We start from the raw sequence: 14,674 nt of genomic DNA, 5'->3' as shown, positions 1-14,674 counted from the left end.
AAACTCACATGAGTCTGTGAACGTCGACATCACCAAAACACTGGTGAACAGGGATAGCACCAAAAAAAATGAAAATAATATGTAGAGTCAGGGCTTTAAGAGAGTCATCTTGAGGGTTTGAAGTTTTTAAGGGCGCCATATAATATATCATGTCAATATAACCAAAACATCCATGACTAAGGAAAGTAAACAAGATTGCACTAAACAGACTATTGAGGTTTAAAAACTACAGGATAGAAACAAAGACCTTTATAGAGCTAAGAGTGCGCTCATCACTGGAGCATGTTCTCCCTGATATTCAAGCGTATGTGAACAGATTCCACTTAAATTTAATCACTGTGGGGTCAAATATTAAAATAAGATGAAGAGACATTATGGTGAGATTGATTTTTAAAACCCAGTCAGACCCCAAGTGGCACACATGCGTCATAAATGCATGTTGATTTGACATGGAAACATTTTAAAATATATGAATTTAGTGAAGAAAATGCATTTCTTAATGGAGACAATATGTTGGATATGACTGGTGAAAGTGAAAGATTATTGCGTCAAGATGAGGCATTGTGTTCATAGACAGTAAAGGATTGTTTGAGCTCAGAGATGCTTAAAAGATATTATCACAACTTACATGAAAAAGATGAAAAAGGATGGCTATTAGGAGCAAGACAGAAATGGCTGTGGTGACTATCAGAGGGAGGAAATTAAAATGGGTACAAAATTGAAAGGAGTTAAAGTATCATCATCAAGTTTTAAAAATATTCAAACAAGGAAAAACCTAAAAGACTGCAAAAATGTTGAAATTGGTATGATTTTAAGTTATTTTAAGAGGATTGAAAAACGTAAAACTTGTCTTTAGAACACATCTTATCGCAGAACAGGCAGAAAATCTGAGCTGGACGATCCATATCAAATGGTGTTGGAGCAGGCTTGCTGAGGTGATGAAAGAGGTCAAGTCTAAGACAAACATGACGGGAGAATATGAGACGCATCACGGTAATGATTTACACGCTGCAACAGGATGGAGCTTCTCCTCCGTGTGGGCCAAGGCCTTGTCTACGGAGCCCACTGATCGCAGCTGTTCCAACCAGACAGCCAGTTAATCCGAGCAGCCAGGAGAATGTTTTCTAAACCTTAGCGGCATGAGAGCCTGCCGGGTGAGACGGCCCAGGTTACCCAAACTAACTTCTCAGTGGAAAAGCTGTTACAAACCGGTATCAAACACTGGTGCGAGGAGCAAGGCCAGGATCCAACCAGGAAGTCCAAACATGTTTCCATCGGAAAACAAACTAGGAGAGGAGTGTGGTGAGGAAACGGGAGAGATGAATAGCTCTGGCTGTGTCCCATCCTTCCACCACTGGACAGATGAGTCATGTCGTGAAGGCTTTGTTCACAAACTCCTTGACCCTTCAAACTATTATAATTCATCTAGAGAGCCTCAGGATTGAAGGTATATTTTGACCTGCAGAGGGCGCCAAGAAACCCATTATTGTAACAATTGAAAGTGAAGCTGCTGACGTGAGTGTTGTTCACCAGTTCTGACAGGCATAGGTGAAGAAAACGACGTGGCATTTGTTGACCATGGCCCATGGGTCAGGCTCTTGAAGAGCAGTGTGAGTAGGAGATTGCATTCTCTCGCAGATCACATGGTTTATTTACCTCAATGGATTCTTGTGCTGCTGCGTGGGAAGTATCTATGACTGATGCGAGTCCAGACGCGTCCTGAGGCTACACATGTACCGTGAAGTCCAACATGATTCTGGCTCCACCAGGTCTCCACAACAGGACCGAATCAGAATCTTCTGGTCCAAGACAAACCTCATAACTGTGGACAGAGTTGCTGCAGGATAAGCAAGTGGACCAGGAGCTTCGTGAGCTGCTACATGGATCCGTTTTTGGATCTCACTGGGTCACTGTGGTCAGAGAACGTTGATTGCACAGTCTGAGGACGAAGCTGATGCCAAGCCGCTCACCTTTGTCCGGACAAAAGTAAATCTGAAGTGATGGCTCAGCGCCGAGCGTGGAGACCTTGATGTTCATGGAGAACAACTTTCCCAGATGTGGCTGACAGATCTGAAGTTGCCGCTCCCTGTTTCAGTAGCAGGAACTTGTCTGCCATGTTCAACACGTACGGATGGGCAAAAGCTCCAGAGCATATGAAGAGAGAACATGTCCATTTCAGGGGTTCTCTTTTTGAAGACCATGACCGTCCTCCAGATTGCATAGTTTGCATTTGTGGGAGAGGAAATTGAACTTTGGCAGGTCTCCAACATCACTGGGACTTTGTTGTGATGAAGCTCTTGATGGTCGTGAAGCTCCCATTAGTACTGAACAAGATCATAATAGAAGAGTCATTCCTAAACTTCTTCATCAGATGGAGTTCGATTGAGCTGCGTGTGGAGCCTTGAAACATCTCGATTTGAATGAGCTTTATTTGGTGACGCTCCCTATGGAGGGCCGTTCAATCTCTGTATTCCCTGATCCTTGGGTGCAAATCTGATGTGTTTCCAGTGTGGGTTGGTCTCCGCCAGGGTTTTGCAGGGTCTCTCAATGGATCGGTTCGCATCCGAGTGTGAAGTGACAGGGATGTGGGGCGGGGAGTCTGAGGCCATGGTTCACAACCGTAAAGGATGGATTGCTCTCTGGTGTTGCAGCCGCTGTACCGCACTTTTGTGTATAAGAGAGAGCTGAGCCAAAATACAAAGTTCTATAACGGAGCTTTCTCCAACGGTTGGCAGGCATCTCCCTTAGAGATAGGCTAAAGAGTTGACTGAAGAGGAGACGTTGCACGTCGCACGACTCCCACTTCGAGAATGAATCACTTCTCAACCTCACTGCATGTGTTTCTCCTCTGCTCTGGCTTCTTCTCAGCGGGCCGAGACCAAAGTGGATTTAGGAGCTTCAGAGAAACTGGGTCAGTCGGTGCATTGGAAACAAACATCTGCAGGCTTGCACCCGGTAACAGCAGCGCATCAAACTTTTTCAATGTTTGTTCCACTTCCAAGGCAGGAAGCAGAAGGTTCATCCGGAGCGGCCCCCGTCGTATTCATGACTGTCAGGACTGTTTATCTCGTCCTCAACTGCATACCTGCTGGCAGGTGGAGCCAGCCAAAACTTCCCCTTCCCTCCACACATCAGGCTAAGAGGCCCTGACACTTTCCCAGGCCAGCGAGGAGCAACAGTCCCGCCACTCCTTTCCAGCAGCGAGGAAACACTCCAAAGAGAAAGTGGTGGGAGAGCAGCCAGACAACATCCTGGACTCCTTTCCTAAATAAATAGTCAGAAATAGTCGGGCCGGTTCACAAGTGGACGGGTGAGAATCAAAACGCTGAAGAGAACTTGATTCAACTTAAAGCGTTCAGAAGAGTTCAGGAGCCGATTCAGACAGTGTTTGTCGTCTGTGAATCTCAGAAGAAGAGAAACATCCTCCTCTCTGGACGTTTGTGTGGGGTTAAGTCTCACATTGTTGAAGGTTAAAGACACATGGTTGAAAGTCTCAGAACCTCCAGTGACTGAAACATGCAGCAACGGTGACCTCATGAGAGGAAGTCAGCCTCCGGCCGACAGTAGCTTCTGTGTTATTTACCGCTGTGTTGCCGCTTTCACAGAGAGCGGCAGACAATGTGTCTTCTGTAGCCCAGCGCTGAGTCACTTAATGGAGGCTGGATAACAGCAATTCAGAGCGTCGCTGTAGACCGCCTCCACCATTCATCCTGTCAGGGACACTTGTTTTACTAAATTAAGGGGTCCTTGCCGCGAAGACTCGGTTATTTCACTCTCACTCTCACTACACGCCTTCCTCCTGAATTGCCCTGCGAAAATGAGACTAATAATTCATCCTGGACAGCAGCAGCAGCCGGCAACGCTTAAGTCTTCACGCCATCGCAGCTCCAGCTTTGGTCGCTGGTGGAGCTGCCATCAGAGCTGCTGCCAGTTCAAAAGACCATAAATGACCTCTGACGCGGAGAGTAAAACAGTTCTAGAGAGGAGAAAGAAGCAGACAAGGCCTGCTGCTGAGGAGTTGTTGGGAGGATCGAGGCGGAACCTAGTGGAGGGTGAACCATGTGATTCTGTGGACATATTTATAAACATATTTCCACTGACAGGCAAGAAGCCCTTTTCCATCGCAAGGTCCAGCTCTGTCTGACTTTTCCATCAGAACTTCAGATGATAGACTTCAGCTGGAACCATCTCCCGTGCCACATAAACAAACGTTGGAGGATGTTGACTCCTGCGGTTGGTCGGGTCACAGTCCGACTTTCAAAGAACATTGGCAGACGTGTACCATCTGTGTTGGCCTGAGTAGAAGTGAGAGATGGAGGCCAACGAGAGCCAGGAGGAAAAAGACTGACAAAACTGATTCATACATTCAGAGACTCCACCAACACAGTGAGAGAGAGGAGTTCTTTGATCTCGTGTGACCCGGTAGGACGACTAACAAGTCGATTTGACAGTGAAGAGAATTCTCATTAAACATTCCAGATGCTTGATTGACACACTTTGGTAAGTAACAGAATGAGAATCCCTCCTCAGCAGAGAAGACAAGGAAGGCAACAATGACGTACTCACCTAATATGGGGTTGTGTCCCGCACTCAGAGGGATGGGTCTCTCGGGTCTGGGCTGCAGATGGGTCTGCGTGTGGTAATATTTGGGTTTTGAAACGTACTGCTGACTCTGACCTGGGTGGACGGGCCAGATCCTGGAGTGAAGAACACAGAAAGATCAGACACCATTATGAGGCTTTTACTGTTTCACATCATCGTCTCCACCATCACTGTGTGGCATTCCGCAGCACATTTTAACAACACAACAGAGATCAGGACCAGAAGACCGATGCCATTTCCACCTCTTGAACCAGCTGACAGACTCGAGCTCTGGCCACCAGGACTCGATCCTCTCTTCGTGAGATAACAATCCGCATGCTCATGAACTGAAGAACTGTGGATCCTCGATTGTGTACACAGATCAAACAGTATTTGCTTTTAAGCCCCAAATTCCTGGACGACTTTGAGGTGCACATTAAAGCAGGGCGAATTCATCCAGGAGGCCTCGTCACTGTTTGGTCAGCTGTCTGCAAGCGGAACCAACCGGCCGGCTCCATATCCTCCAAAATTAAAATAATTACAAGAAGCCAACGATGTCATCACAAGGTTCAAACCCTTCACGGTCAGCTGAGGCCAAACCATTGCTTCACATCACATGCCAGAGATCGGACGGGCGGCGACCTGACGTGATGTGATGGCGCAGTGATATTGGAGGAGACGAGAAGCTCATCTCAGTTTAGTGCCACAGATCCATCCCTCACAGATGGAGTGCCGACAAGAATGAGGGATCATCAAGAGAGGAATAATGATTTATGCTCCGCATGTTCACGTCCATCATCGATGTGTGCAGCCAAACCATCGTGGTGACAGGAGTCAAAGTCCATCAACAACTTCCAGTCAGATTCAGGTCGGGACTTCATTGAATTCCCTCAGTCTTAAAAACTCCAGGAGCAACTTGTCACAAACGTTTCATGATGGAGAATTTTTTCCTTACTGAGGACTGTTAAACTGCTCAACCCTCATTTTTTCTGAACTTAAAAAAATGTTTTCTTTGTCTTCAGTAGAAGCTTCTGTCTTAACCACTGAAAACACCTTCGACAATTCGGGTCCAGGGTTCTCTCCAGGATGTTTTCCCCCCTGTAGGGACGACGTGCTGGAGTTTGAGGGAGGGTTGGGCGTAGAAGGATGTACGACCGAGTGCACTGTCCAGCTCCCTTGGTCCTCCTTAACAGTCTACCTTAATAGACGCAGTCTGGCTCCAGAGACGGTGAGGGTGCCGGCGGTAACACGGCCCGATCCCCTTTGCTGGGAAAATCCCAATTTTATAGGGCAATTTCTTTCAATATCCAAGTTTTATTTCCTTCTGTAAAACTTTCTGCACAGACTTTTTAAATACCACTAGTCCAACAATGGGTTGCCTGAAGCTTGATTTGACCCCAGCCTCACCGTGCTGTGCCTCAGCAGGAATATTTGTGAGTCACACAGCTACAGTCTATAAAAGTGCCTCTCATCATGAGTTGAAGAGGGATCAGCCTGTGGGACGATGAAGTGCCCTGCACAGAACAGCGCTGAGGTTCCACACACCCTCAGAGCAGCTGAACTGTGAAAGCCAAAAAAGTTGCTTTTGACGTGACATTTTGATGCCACTCACTGGACGCTGACATGTAAACAAGGTGGTCGGTAAGTATCTTGGAGCGCCCCTACAGGCAGCGTGCAGATACCGAGTCACAGGACCAGAAGGAGCCCACTGACACGCCGAGTATTAGCGTTCCTGTTTTTAGATGTGAACACCACTGCAGGTGCGAAGGAGCTGCTCAGTCTGTCCAGGAGGACGAGAGTTCGTCTATATTCAGCAGAAGCTTTTATTAGCAGCCCGACGCTCCACAGAGTGAAATAATGTTTGACAGCTTGAGAGAAGTTAAAAATAAGCTCCAGCCGTGTTAGATGGTGTCGCCCTCTCGGTGTTTCCATGAGCACGAGCAGATCGCGTCTCTATTCACAGGATCGAATCAACGATGTGCTGTCATCAACTCTCAAATGAGGAGGGGTCAGCACCGAGACTGGCAGAGAAGAAAAGAACCAGGCTAACAATGCTAATAACATGTCTTACAAAGGGGGAAAAAAAGCTTCATTCTGGTTTGAAATGTTTCACAACATTCCTTCACACATAAGATTCCATGCAAGCAAACCAGTCGTCACAGTGGGGAGGATAACACTGACCTTGACCCTCAGCTCCTTCACACTACGCCTGCCCGTGTCATGCAGGAAACATCTAGAACATTCACTGACATGATCCCAGAAACACATTTTGTTTGTTGTTTCTACGTGGAGAAGTCAAACTGGCACATTGACAAAACTCTGGCTCGTAATAAAAGGCAGAGAACACAGACTTGAATCAGTAGTTGGAAACAGAGCTCCATCGCTTTGACGGGCTGAGCGTCTCCAAGATCATGAAGTCTGAGGTTTCCCCTCTTTCTACATCAGTTCTGGAAGCACAGGGTGCTATAGTTTCACGTCTGTGGCCTTGTTCACCTGAGACCCGGTCACCGCAGCGTCAGCGCAGAGCGATCAAAGGCGTGTGGTCAAGGAAAGAAGGTTGATTTGAGTGCAGGCTCCGATGTCTGGCAGCTCCACGATTTGGCAACCATCTTGCAAAATACAGCAGGGAAAAAACAAAAGTGGAGACTGGAGGACTTCCAGGGAATGTTACGAGAGGCTGCTGCTCCTCGACATTCAGAGATCTCACTCACTTCTCCATAAACAGATCTGTGATCGGGGCAGAGGTGTGTTTGTGCCTTCCAGTCCAAACCTTCACCGTTCAGACCGCAATCACAGTCCACCGCAACCTCCGCAGGCCAGTCGGCCAAGTCTTCCCCACGAGAGGCGGCACACTGGGGTCTACCGTGATGAACCGCCTGAACCTGACCACAATGTCTCGGCTGCAGTAAGGGGGAGGGGGACCAGTCTGGAGGTTGTTTTTCATCAGAACAGAAGGAGGATCAGCAACCATCATGAGTGGATGGTCGATTTCCGACTGTGGTTCTGTTTCAGCTGCAGCCGAGTTGCAACTTGAGTGGAAGGGAAAACACAATTGGAGAGTCAATCTGAACACATTCAGCAGATCCTTCCCACTCTCTCAACATAACCAAGCCACCTCAACCAGCTTCTCCTTGAGGAGCAGAGGTTTTCCTCCGAGCCTCTCAAACAGAGTGCAGACAACTGTCTTGTCACAACAAAGCTGGTGACCATTGGTGAGAGTGAAAATCCACCGGCCAGTGGAGAGCTCTGTCTTCTGGCTCAGCTCTTTCTTCACCACAATAGAGTCGTCCTGACCGTCCTGATCCTTCCCTCACTCGTGATCCTCCACTCAGATAAGCATCTCACTACCAAACTAGCCAAGGCTACACCACCTCGGCTTGATGGGACACAAGAGCAGCAGATAGATCCCGATGGCATTGACTGTGGACCTCCTCACCTCGCCTGGGAGGAGAACCTTTTCAGTTCAAACCCATTACAGAGCACAGGAGCCAATTTTCAGTCTTCACATTTAAAACGCCCAATTTTAGACGGAAGGGTGAGCGGAGCTACGTCTGCTTTCAATGATGCCTCCGGGTCCAAAGACTACTGAACACACAAAAACTACATTAGCGTAACAAGATACACTTTCTGTTATGAATGACATAAGCAGTCCTTCTCTCCAGACTCCAGATCAGGACTTATCAGGGACGAGTGGATCTGGCAGATCTTCACGGACGCCGACTAAAACTGGCGCAGAATTGATGGAACAGCATCTGCCCCCGTCTGGATCAGTCCGGAGTTTCTGGGAAACACCTCCACCTCTGGGTCTCCACCATGCCAAATGTCAGATGCTGATGTGGCATGGTTTGACCCGGCAAACTGAGCCTGCTGACAGTCGTTACAGCATCATTACCATGTCAGCCATGATTTAAGGGAAGGAATACAATCACAGGAGAGCACTCTTTATCTCAGGACGATCACCCCGAGACTGACGGCTGGTCACTTTTATCCAGACATGCTGGGGTTTATTCAGTATTCAACCAGGAGCATCCTGTCTTCAAAGCTGGCTAAGTCAGCAAATCATAAAAACAGATGACAGAACTCCATGAATGTGTTTGTCATTGAAGCAGGTCTCTCTGTGTGCTGGCTCCAAGTCCACACAGAACATCAGCAGACCGTCCCGGGGTTCTCGCTGAGCCCAGACGACCCTCTCCAGCTCACTACGTAGGGGTCCCAGGTCATCACCTTTCCAGTGTGTCCTGTTGTGGAGATGAAGTCAACCGGCTTCTTCTGAAGGAGCAGTGGAACATCCAGACACCCAGCAGAAGACCATGAGGTCAGCAGTGTCGCCAGCCATTAGCTACTCAGACATACGTCATTTGGTTCAACCAAGGTTTTTCCCCGGGATTTCCGCTTTGATCACGTGACAAGGAAACTGCATCCATCATCATGGTTTCTCATGGACATGACCCAGCGTCCGAAGAGAAGGACGAACCTCTGTCGTAGCTTCTGCTCTCCAGCCGTGGACAGATAATGACGTGGAACTTCTGATATAAATGTTAGCGAAACACGCACAGTCTCAAGTGGCAGACTCTGGACTTGGAGTGGAGGGGGATCTCCACTGCTAATGAAGATAGTTTATGAGCTGTGTGTTTTACATGTGCTCTGTAAAATGTCAGAGCAGTTTTTATGTGCAGCACGAAGCGCAGCAGTAATTGCTACCAGACGCTGCCCTTGAAAGCTGCTCTGCATTCGCAGAAGAGGTTTGAGTTTCATAAGAACTCGTTTGTCTGTTGACCCAAGACATCGAGCCGGACCAGCAGCACTCGGACTCCAGAGTAACACACACGATATCTATATGTCAGAAGCGTGTGGTGGCGGAGAGGCTGTGACAGGACCTGGTTTGAACCAGAGCAGCTAAGGAACCTTCAGCGTCAGACTTCTTCTCAGCTGCACGGCCACCATGATCACTGCAGCCTCTCCACAGTCAAAGTTCAAGCACAAACTTACTGCTGCTGGACGTAGCGAGGCCGCACGTGTTGCGGGGCAGGTTTGACCGTGAGCTTCATCTGAGCCATGTTAGGAGCCGGGACAGAGCCATGACCACCCGGCACCGCCTGCTGCGGGATCGGTCGCTGGGGCACCACGTTGTGACCATTAGTGTGAGCGCCGTTGTGGCCGCTGGTGGCCCCGCCTCCTGGCAGCGCCGGGGCCGGGTGTGCGGGCGCAGGCTTCAGCTCGCACGCCTTCCCGCTAGAGCCCGGCTTGCAGACGCAGAGCTGAGGCCTGAGGCACATTCCTCCATTCTGGCACTGAGGGATGCAGTTGGCTGCAGGGACAGGAAGGACAGATGGAGAATGGCAATGAGTGACAAGGTCAGAGGTCACACAACAAAAGAAAAACACATCTTTTTTTGGCTGCAAACAAGAATAAACAAGTAAATAAAGTCATTGAAGAGGAGCAGCAGGACCAAAGAGGTTTTTTAAATGAACACAATGTCCACAGTGCATGTAGCTGAGATGGGAGAAGGATAAGAGGATGGCAGAAGGAGAAGTCCTCCTCTTCTGAAGGCCATCAGAACTGGGAGAGGTGCAGTCTACGTCAGTGACATCAGTCACCTGAGGAGCCTCACGACAGCTCAGTGATCTTCATATGCTGTAACCAGACAGGGAATTGTGCCTGTAGCTTTTCACCAGCTCATGTTTTAGACATTTTATTTCAGCAATTTCCACCCCTTATATTTCAATTATTTTAACCTCTTTATTCCTGCATGATGTTCATGGTGATCAATAGTCTTGTATGTATTTAGTTTTTTTTTTACTTCATTACTGATGTAAATCTTCGTGAATTATGACTAGGTGTAAAAAAACCCCCAGAATTTTCAAAAGTCATGTAAAACTGAAAACAATTCAAAGGATATGTTGGTGAAGAAAGTTCGGATTGAAACACAGGTGACGAGTGAGACTGTGTGATTTGAACGCCTGACATTGTCATCGCTTCAACTACCATTTCAAACTTCTTCAAGAGAGAAGATGAATCTGCTGAGTAAGTCTTGTTGTTATCAGTCTGCCTGGGTTGAACCCACGACCTGCTGAATGCTGCATCTGTGCTCTTTTTCTTACATAAGTGGAGGGCAAGGCTCATGTTGTGGCGTCGCCTCTTTGTGGGTAGAAAAGCAGACACACACGGAGGCCCCTGGACTCGGGAGGGTGCGTCGCCTCAGCCAGCTCATTAGTGGCTGCTAGATCTGAGGGGATGATGAAAGAAGGAACCTGAAGGACCGAGAGAGACCAGGCTGCTGCACATGTCTCAGGTGAGATCTCTGCCAGGCATTTTCCAGGGACATGCCAGTGTGTTTTAAGTCCACGTTGTAGAAGCCGACACTTTTCTTCAGCAGTGTTCGGGGTCTGACGTCAAAGCGAGGGCTGTGCAAAAACCTCCATCGACCAGTTAGGAAGTTTGGAGATTACAGGTGGAGGTCTCCGGCCCACCGGCAGCCACTGTCACCCAGGTCTGGCTTGAAGTTCAAAGACCGACCTATGACCCGCCTCCTACACCTCCAGGTGACATCATCGCAGTCTACCCTCCTGGAGCTCAACCTTTCTTGAATTTTCCACTTTGACTGACGCTGCTTCTGCTTTTTTTTCCAGCCACCATGAAAAGTTTCATCTCCCGCCCTTCCTCTCTCATTGCTTACATCAGCTTGTGACCTTGGACAGACAAATGTGCTAAATGATCCTCATTTACTTGCTAGCTGTAGACAGGAAGCTGATCCGTCACGCTGACGTTGGCTCTGCTTTGAAGCTGCCATGCAGGTGCAGCTTGGTCAGCGGGATCAAGATGGTGTGCAGCAGAATCATTCCGTTTTCCTGTGATACCTCACAGGCGGTTGGACCGATGGAGGTGGAACCTGCTGAGGTCAACTTTGAAATACTGAACTCCTGGTCCTGTTCACAGGAGCCGAGCCAGAACCAAGAACGGGACCAGCAGCATTGAAACACGCTGAGTTCTGGTCACTTGTTCCATTTTCCCCAAACTCACCCAGCATTACTTCAAAAGTCAGTCCATCCTAGATGCTTATACTGATGGTTTGTTAAATACAGCTGGAGAATTCTGCTGTCATGGAAACCGTCTTCCTTGGTGACATCACTGTGCCTGATGGCGCAGTCGAGCACCAGATGTTCATGAAGCCAAACACCTGTAGACGATAGCAGGAAACATTTGTCCACTGCCCCAGGTGACACGAGCACGATGCCACTTGATGTGAGCTTTGCCAAGAGTAATGTTGCCGTCTACTATTGTGTTCACATTTCAGAGCACTGAACAAGAACCGCAGACGCACACCTGCAGACTCTCCTGTGAAGGTTGCAGACTTCTCTCCTGCTCTGCCCATGTGTGACGACGTCACCTGATGAAATCTCAGGTCCTCTTGGCAGGACACTTTATGTCTCTGTGTTTAAACAGTTTATCTACAATAAAGACTTCTCCTCCTGCGCCTTAGGAAGTCTCCACGATCCACCTGGACTTCGAGATACTCTCCCAACAGCAAGAGATGTGTTGGCCCAGGCACATGTATCTCAGAATGTAGCGTTTATTCCACTAAAGCTAAAGTGTGTTGTTTCCTGACAGCCCCGCGAAGCTCCATTGTCGACCAACCTTCACTGGTCCAAACCATCAACAAAGCTCTGACCTGGAGTCCAGTTGTTGATCCTGCAGGCCCTCTTCCTCTGAGATGCAGCCAAGGTCGATTTCTGAGCGACAAAGACGTGTTTGTCTGCACGACGGCCGAGTGCCATTCTGCCCTGCAGTTCAATAACTGCTGACGTCCGCTTCGGCCCGGCCTGGAGCAGGAGCTGGAATGTTCTGATTAACAGTCACATGTTGCCCAAGAGTGAGGCGGTTCTGATGCAGTATAGTCAGGAATACAGACATGAACCTCCAGACTCTTCTGATCATACAAGTCAGGCCGGTGACTGAGAGTTTCCAGTCAAACAACCTTCAATCAACATTGAAGTCGTTCATCTGCAGCCTGATGGTTTCCAGCTAGTGTTTGAAGACAGAGATCAGCTGACTGAGAAGAGCAGTGTCCTCAGTGTCAAGACCCCTCCAGGTCTCCCAACATCAGCCCGACACCTTCCTGGCTGTCACACGTTTCAGCAGCGGTTGAATGAAGTTTCCCTGCGAAGTCTTTTGTGTAAGACAGAATCAGTTTCATGGTGTAATCTGACCTCGGTCAGCGGCCGCTGTGGTCACCAGGAACACCAGAACGTCATCTACAAGCTCCAGCTCATGGTGCTCATGCGGTCTCACTTCCATGCTCGGTGCTGGCCTTCCTCTCCTCCCCTCACTATTTAGATTCTACATTTCACTCTCTGCTTTGTCAAGTGCTTCCTGCTGTTTTCATTTTTGAATGTCAGCTTTTTTTGGACTTCTCCACTGGATAGTTTGTTGTTTTTGTGTGTGTTTGAGAGTGATCTCATCTTGGTCGAATGACGGCAAACATGGAAAACTAAAAACAGCTATATGCAAAAATCAAAAGTAAAAATCAGGAAGTAACAAGAAAGAAATCCATTGTTTTTACCTTTGACACAAACAAAAAACTAAGAAAACAACAATGTAAGTATAAAAGCAAACAAAAACTGAAATAGAGAGGAGCAAAAAAAACAATCATACTCCAATTGAAATGAGCATCAAGGAGCTTAAAGAAAAAGAAAGGAGTGCAGGAGCTCAGCTCACACACAACTCCTCATCCTTGTTGTGGGAATGAATCAGAGACCACAAGTAAAGACAAGTCGAGGTGACAACACAATACAAATAGAGAAGTGTAAACATCTGTTTGTCTCTTCATGTAAACTCCAGTCAGGTCAGAGGCTTCAGACTTAAAATTGGAATCAGAAACACATGTTCTGCGGCGACACACTGACAGATTGTTGAAGTCTGCTGTTGGTCTTTGTCTGCTGCTCCAGAGTTTCCGGTGCCTGTGTAAACAGTGTCTCTCCACCCAGAAGTCCTCTGATACCAGACTGAGCCCAAAGCTGCTCCCAGTCAGGGCAGACCTTAGGAGCTTCTTATCAGAGGAAGGCAGCTGCTCGGGCAGCAGGAGCACTCTCTGGTTACGACTCGTGACTCACATCTGGGATCTTCTGAGCCCTGGATGATGTAGAGCAGCTGAGTTTTCAGGACTGGAGTTCAAAACAAACATTCAGCGTCTCGTTAGCGTGGCGGTTAAAGATTCTTCAGGGGTCACATGACCGACAGTGACGCGAGGGAGAGGTTAAAAAGATCTGCTGTGTGAAATGACGAACACGTTCCAGCTATGTTGTGTTCATGGTACTGGACCACAACTCAGGTGTCACCATGGGTCTGAAGTAGGAATATGGACAAAAACGTTTTCACGATAAATGTTGTCATTACGGCGATAACGATAATTATCAGGATAAATCCACGCTCCTTCTCTTCCATGTGTTGGACACTACAGTCTCTCTAGAAACTGTTTTATGATGAAACGTATTAGTGGAGTTTGTCTCCAACATCATGATCTGTTGATGTCTCAATAGAACAGTGAACTCAGTGCAGAGATGAGAAACTCAATGTTTCAGGTCTCTGGTAGAAGCCGCTGGTGTCTGACAGGCTGCTCTGCCAGCTTTATTTAGGGGTTAAATGGAGCCGTCTGTTTGCTGTATCTCATGTCTCTAAACAGTTGACTTGAACTATGGAGCAGTCTGGACACATTTCCTAGATGCTACTGAAGAAACATGAGAAATCAGGTGAAGAAATGATCATGGAGTCAGATTCTATTCTCCAGATCATGATCCAAACTGTCAGTCCTTTGTCTTGTGTGATGAAAAACCTTTTCACAACTCTCTCTCCTAAAATGGTTGTTTTTCATGGCCTTACTGAAGACCTCTCCATGTAATAAAGTAAACAGGGATCTGGTGCCATTATCAAAGGTTCCCTGTATTAAAAATAAGTTTAAAACTATGATCATAAACCAAAGTCCACCACATGTGCCGTTGTTGGCTGGCGAATGCTGCAGAGCGCGGCGCGCCGTCATGGTGTTGTCATGTTCATGTGCGCAGGTCCAACGCAGCGAGCATGAGCCGTGTGTTTATCG

At 47.8% G+C, this 14,674-nt stretch overlaps 1 protein-coding gene across 3 annotated transcripts in view; it reads right to left on the bottom strand.

The window, feature by feature from the left end:
• The window catches only part of ltbp1 (latent transforming growth factor beta binding protein 1), a 42,204-nt gene that overhangs the window by 21,622 nt on the left and 5,908 nt on the right, over window positions 1-14,674 (bottom strand). For all 3 annotated transcript variants that reach the window (XM_053874731.1, XM_053874732.1, XM_053874733.1), the window contains exons 3-4: window positions 9,571-9,889; window positions 4,567-4,697 (exon numbers count right to left, since the gene is read on the bottom strand). In XM_053874731.1, the coding sequence (XP_053730706.1) occupies window positions 4,567-4,697; window positions 9,571-9,889 (450 nt within the window). The remainder of the gene's footprint in view (window positions 1-4,566; window positions 4,698-9,570; window positions 9,890-14,674) is intronic.

The sequence above is a fragment of the Synchiropus splendidus genome, chromosome 9 (genome assembly GCF_027744825.2).
Source record: "Synchiropus splendidus isolate RoL2022-P1 chromosome 9, RoL_Sspl_1.0, whole genome shotgun sequence".
Classification (NCBI taxonomy): Eukaryota; Metazoa; Chordata; class Actinopteri; order Syngnathiformes; family Callionymidae; genus Synchiropus; species Synchiropus splendidus.
This window is presented reverse-complemented; position numbering and strand designations above follow the sequence as displayed.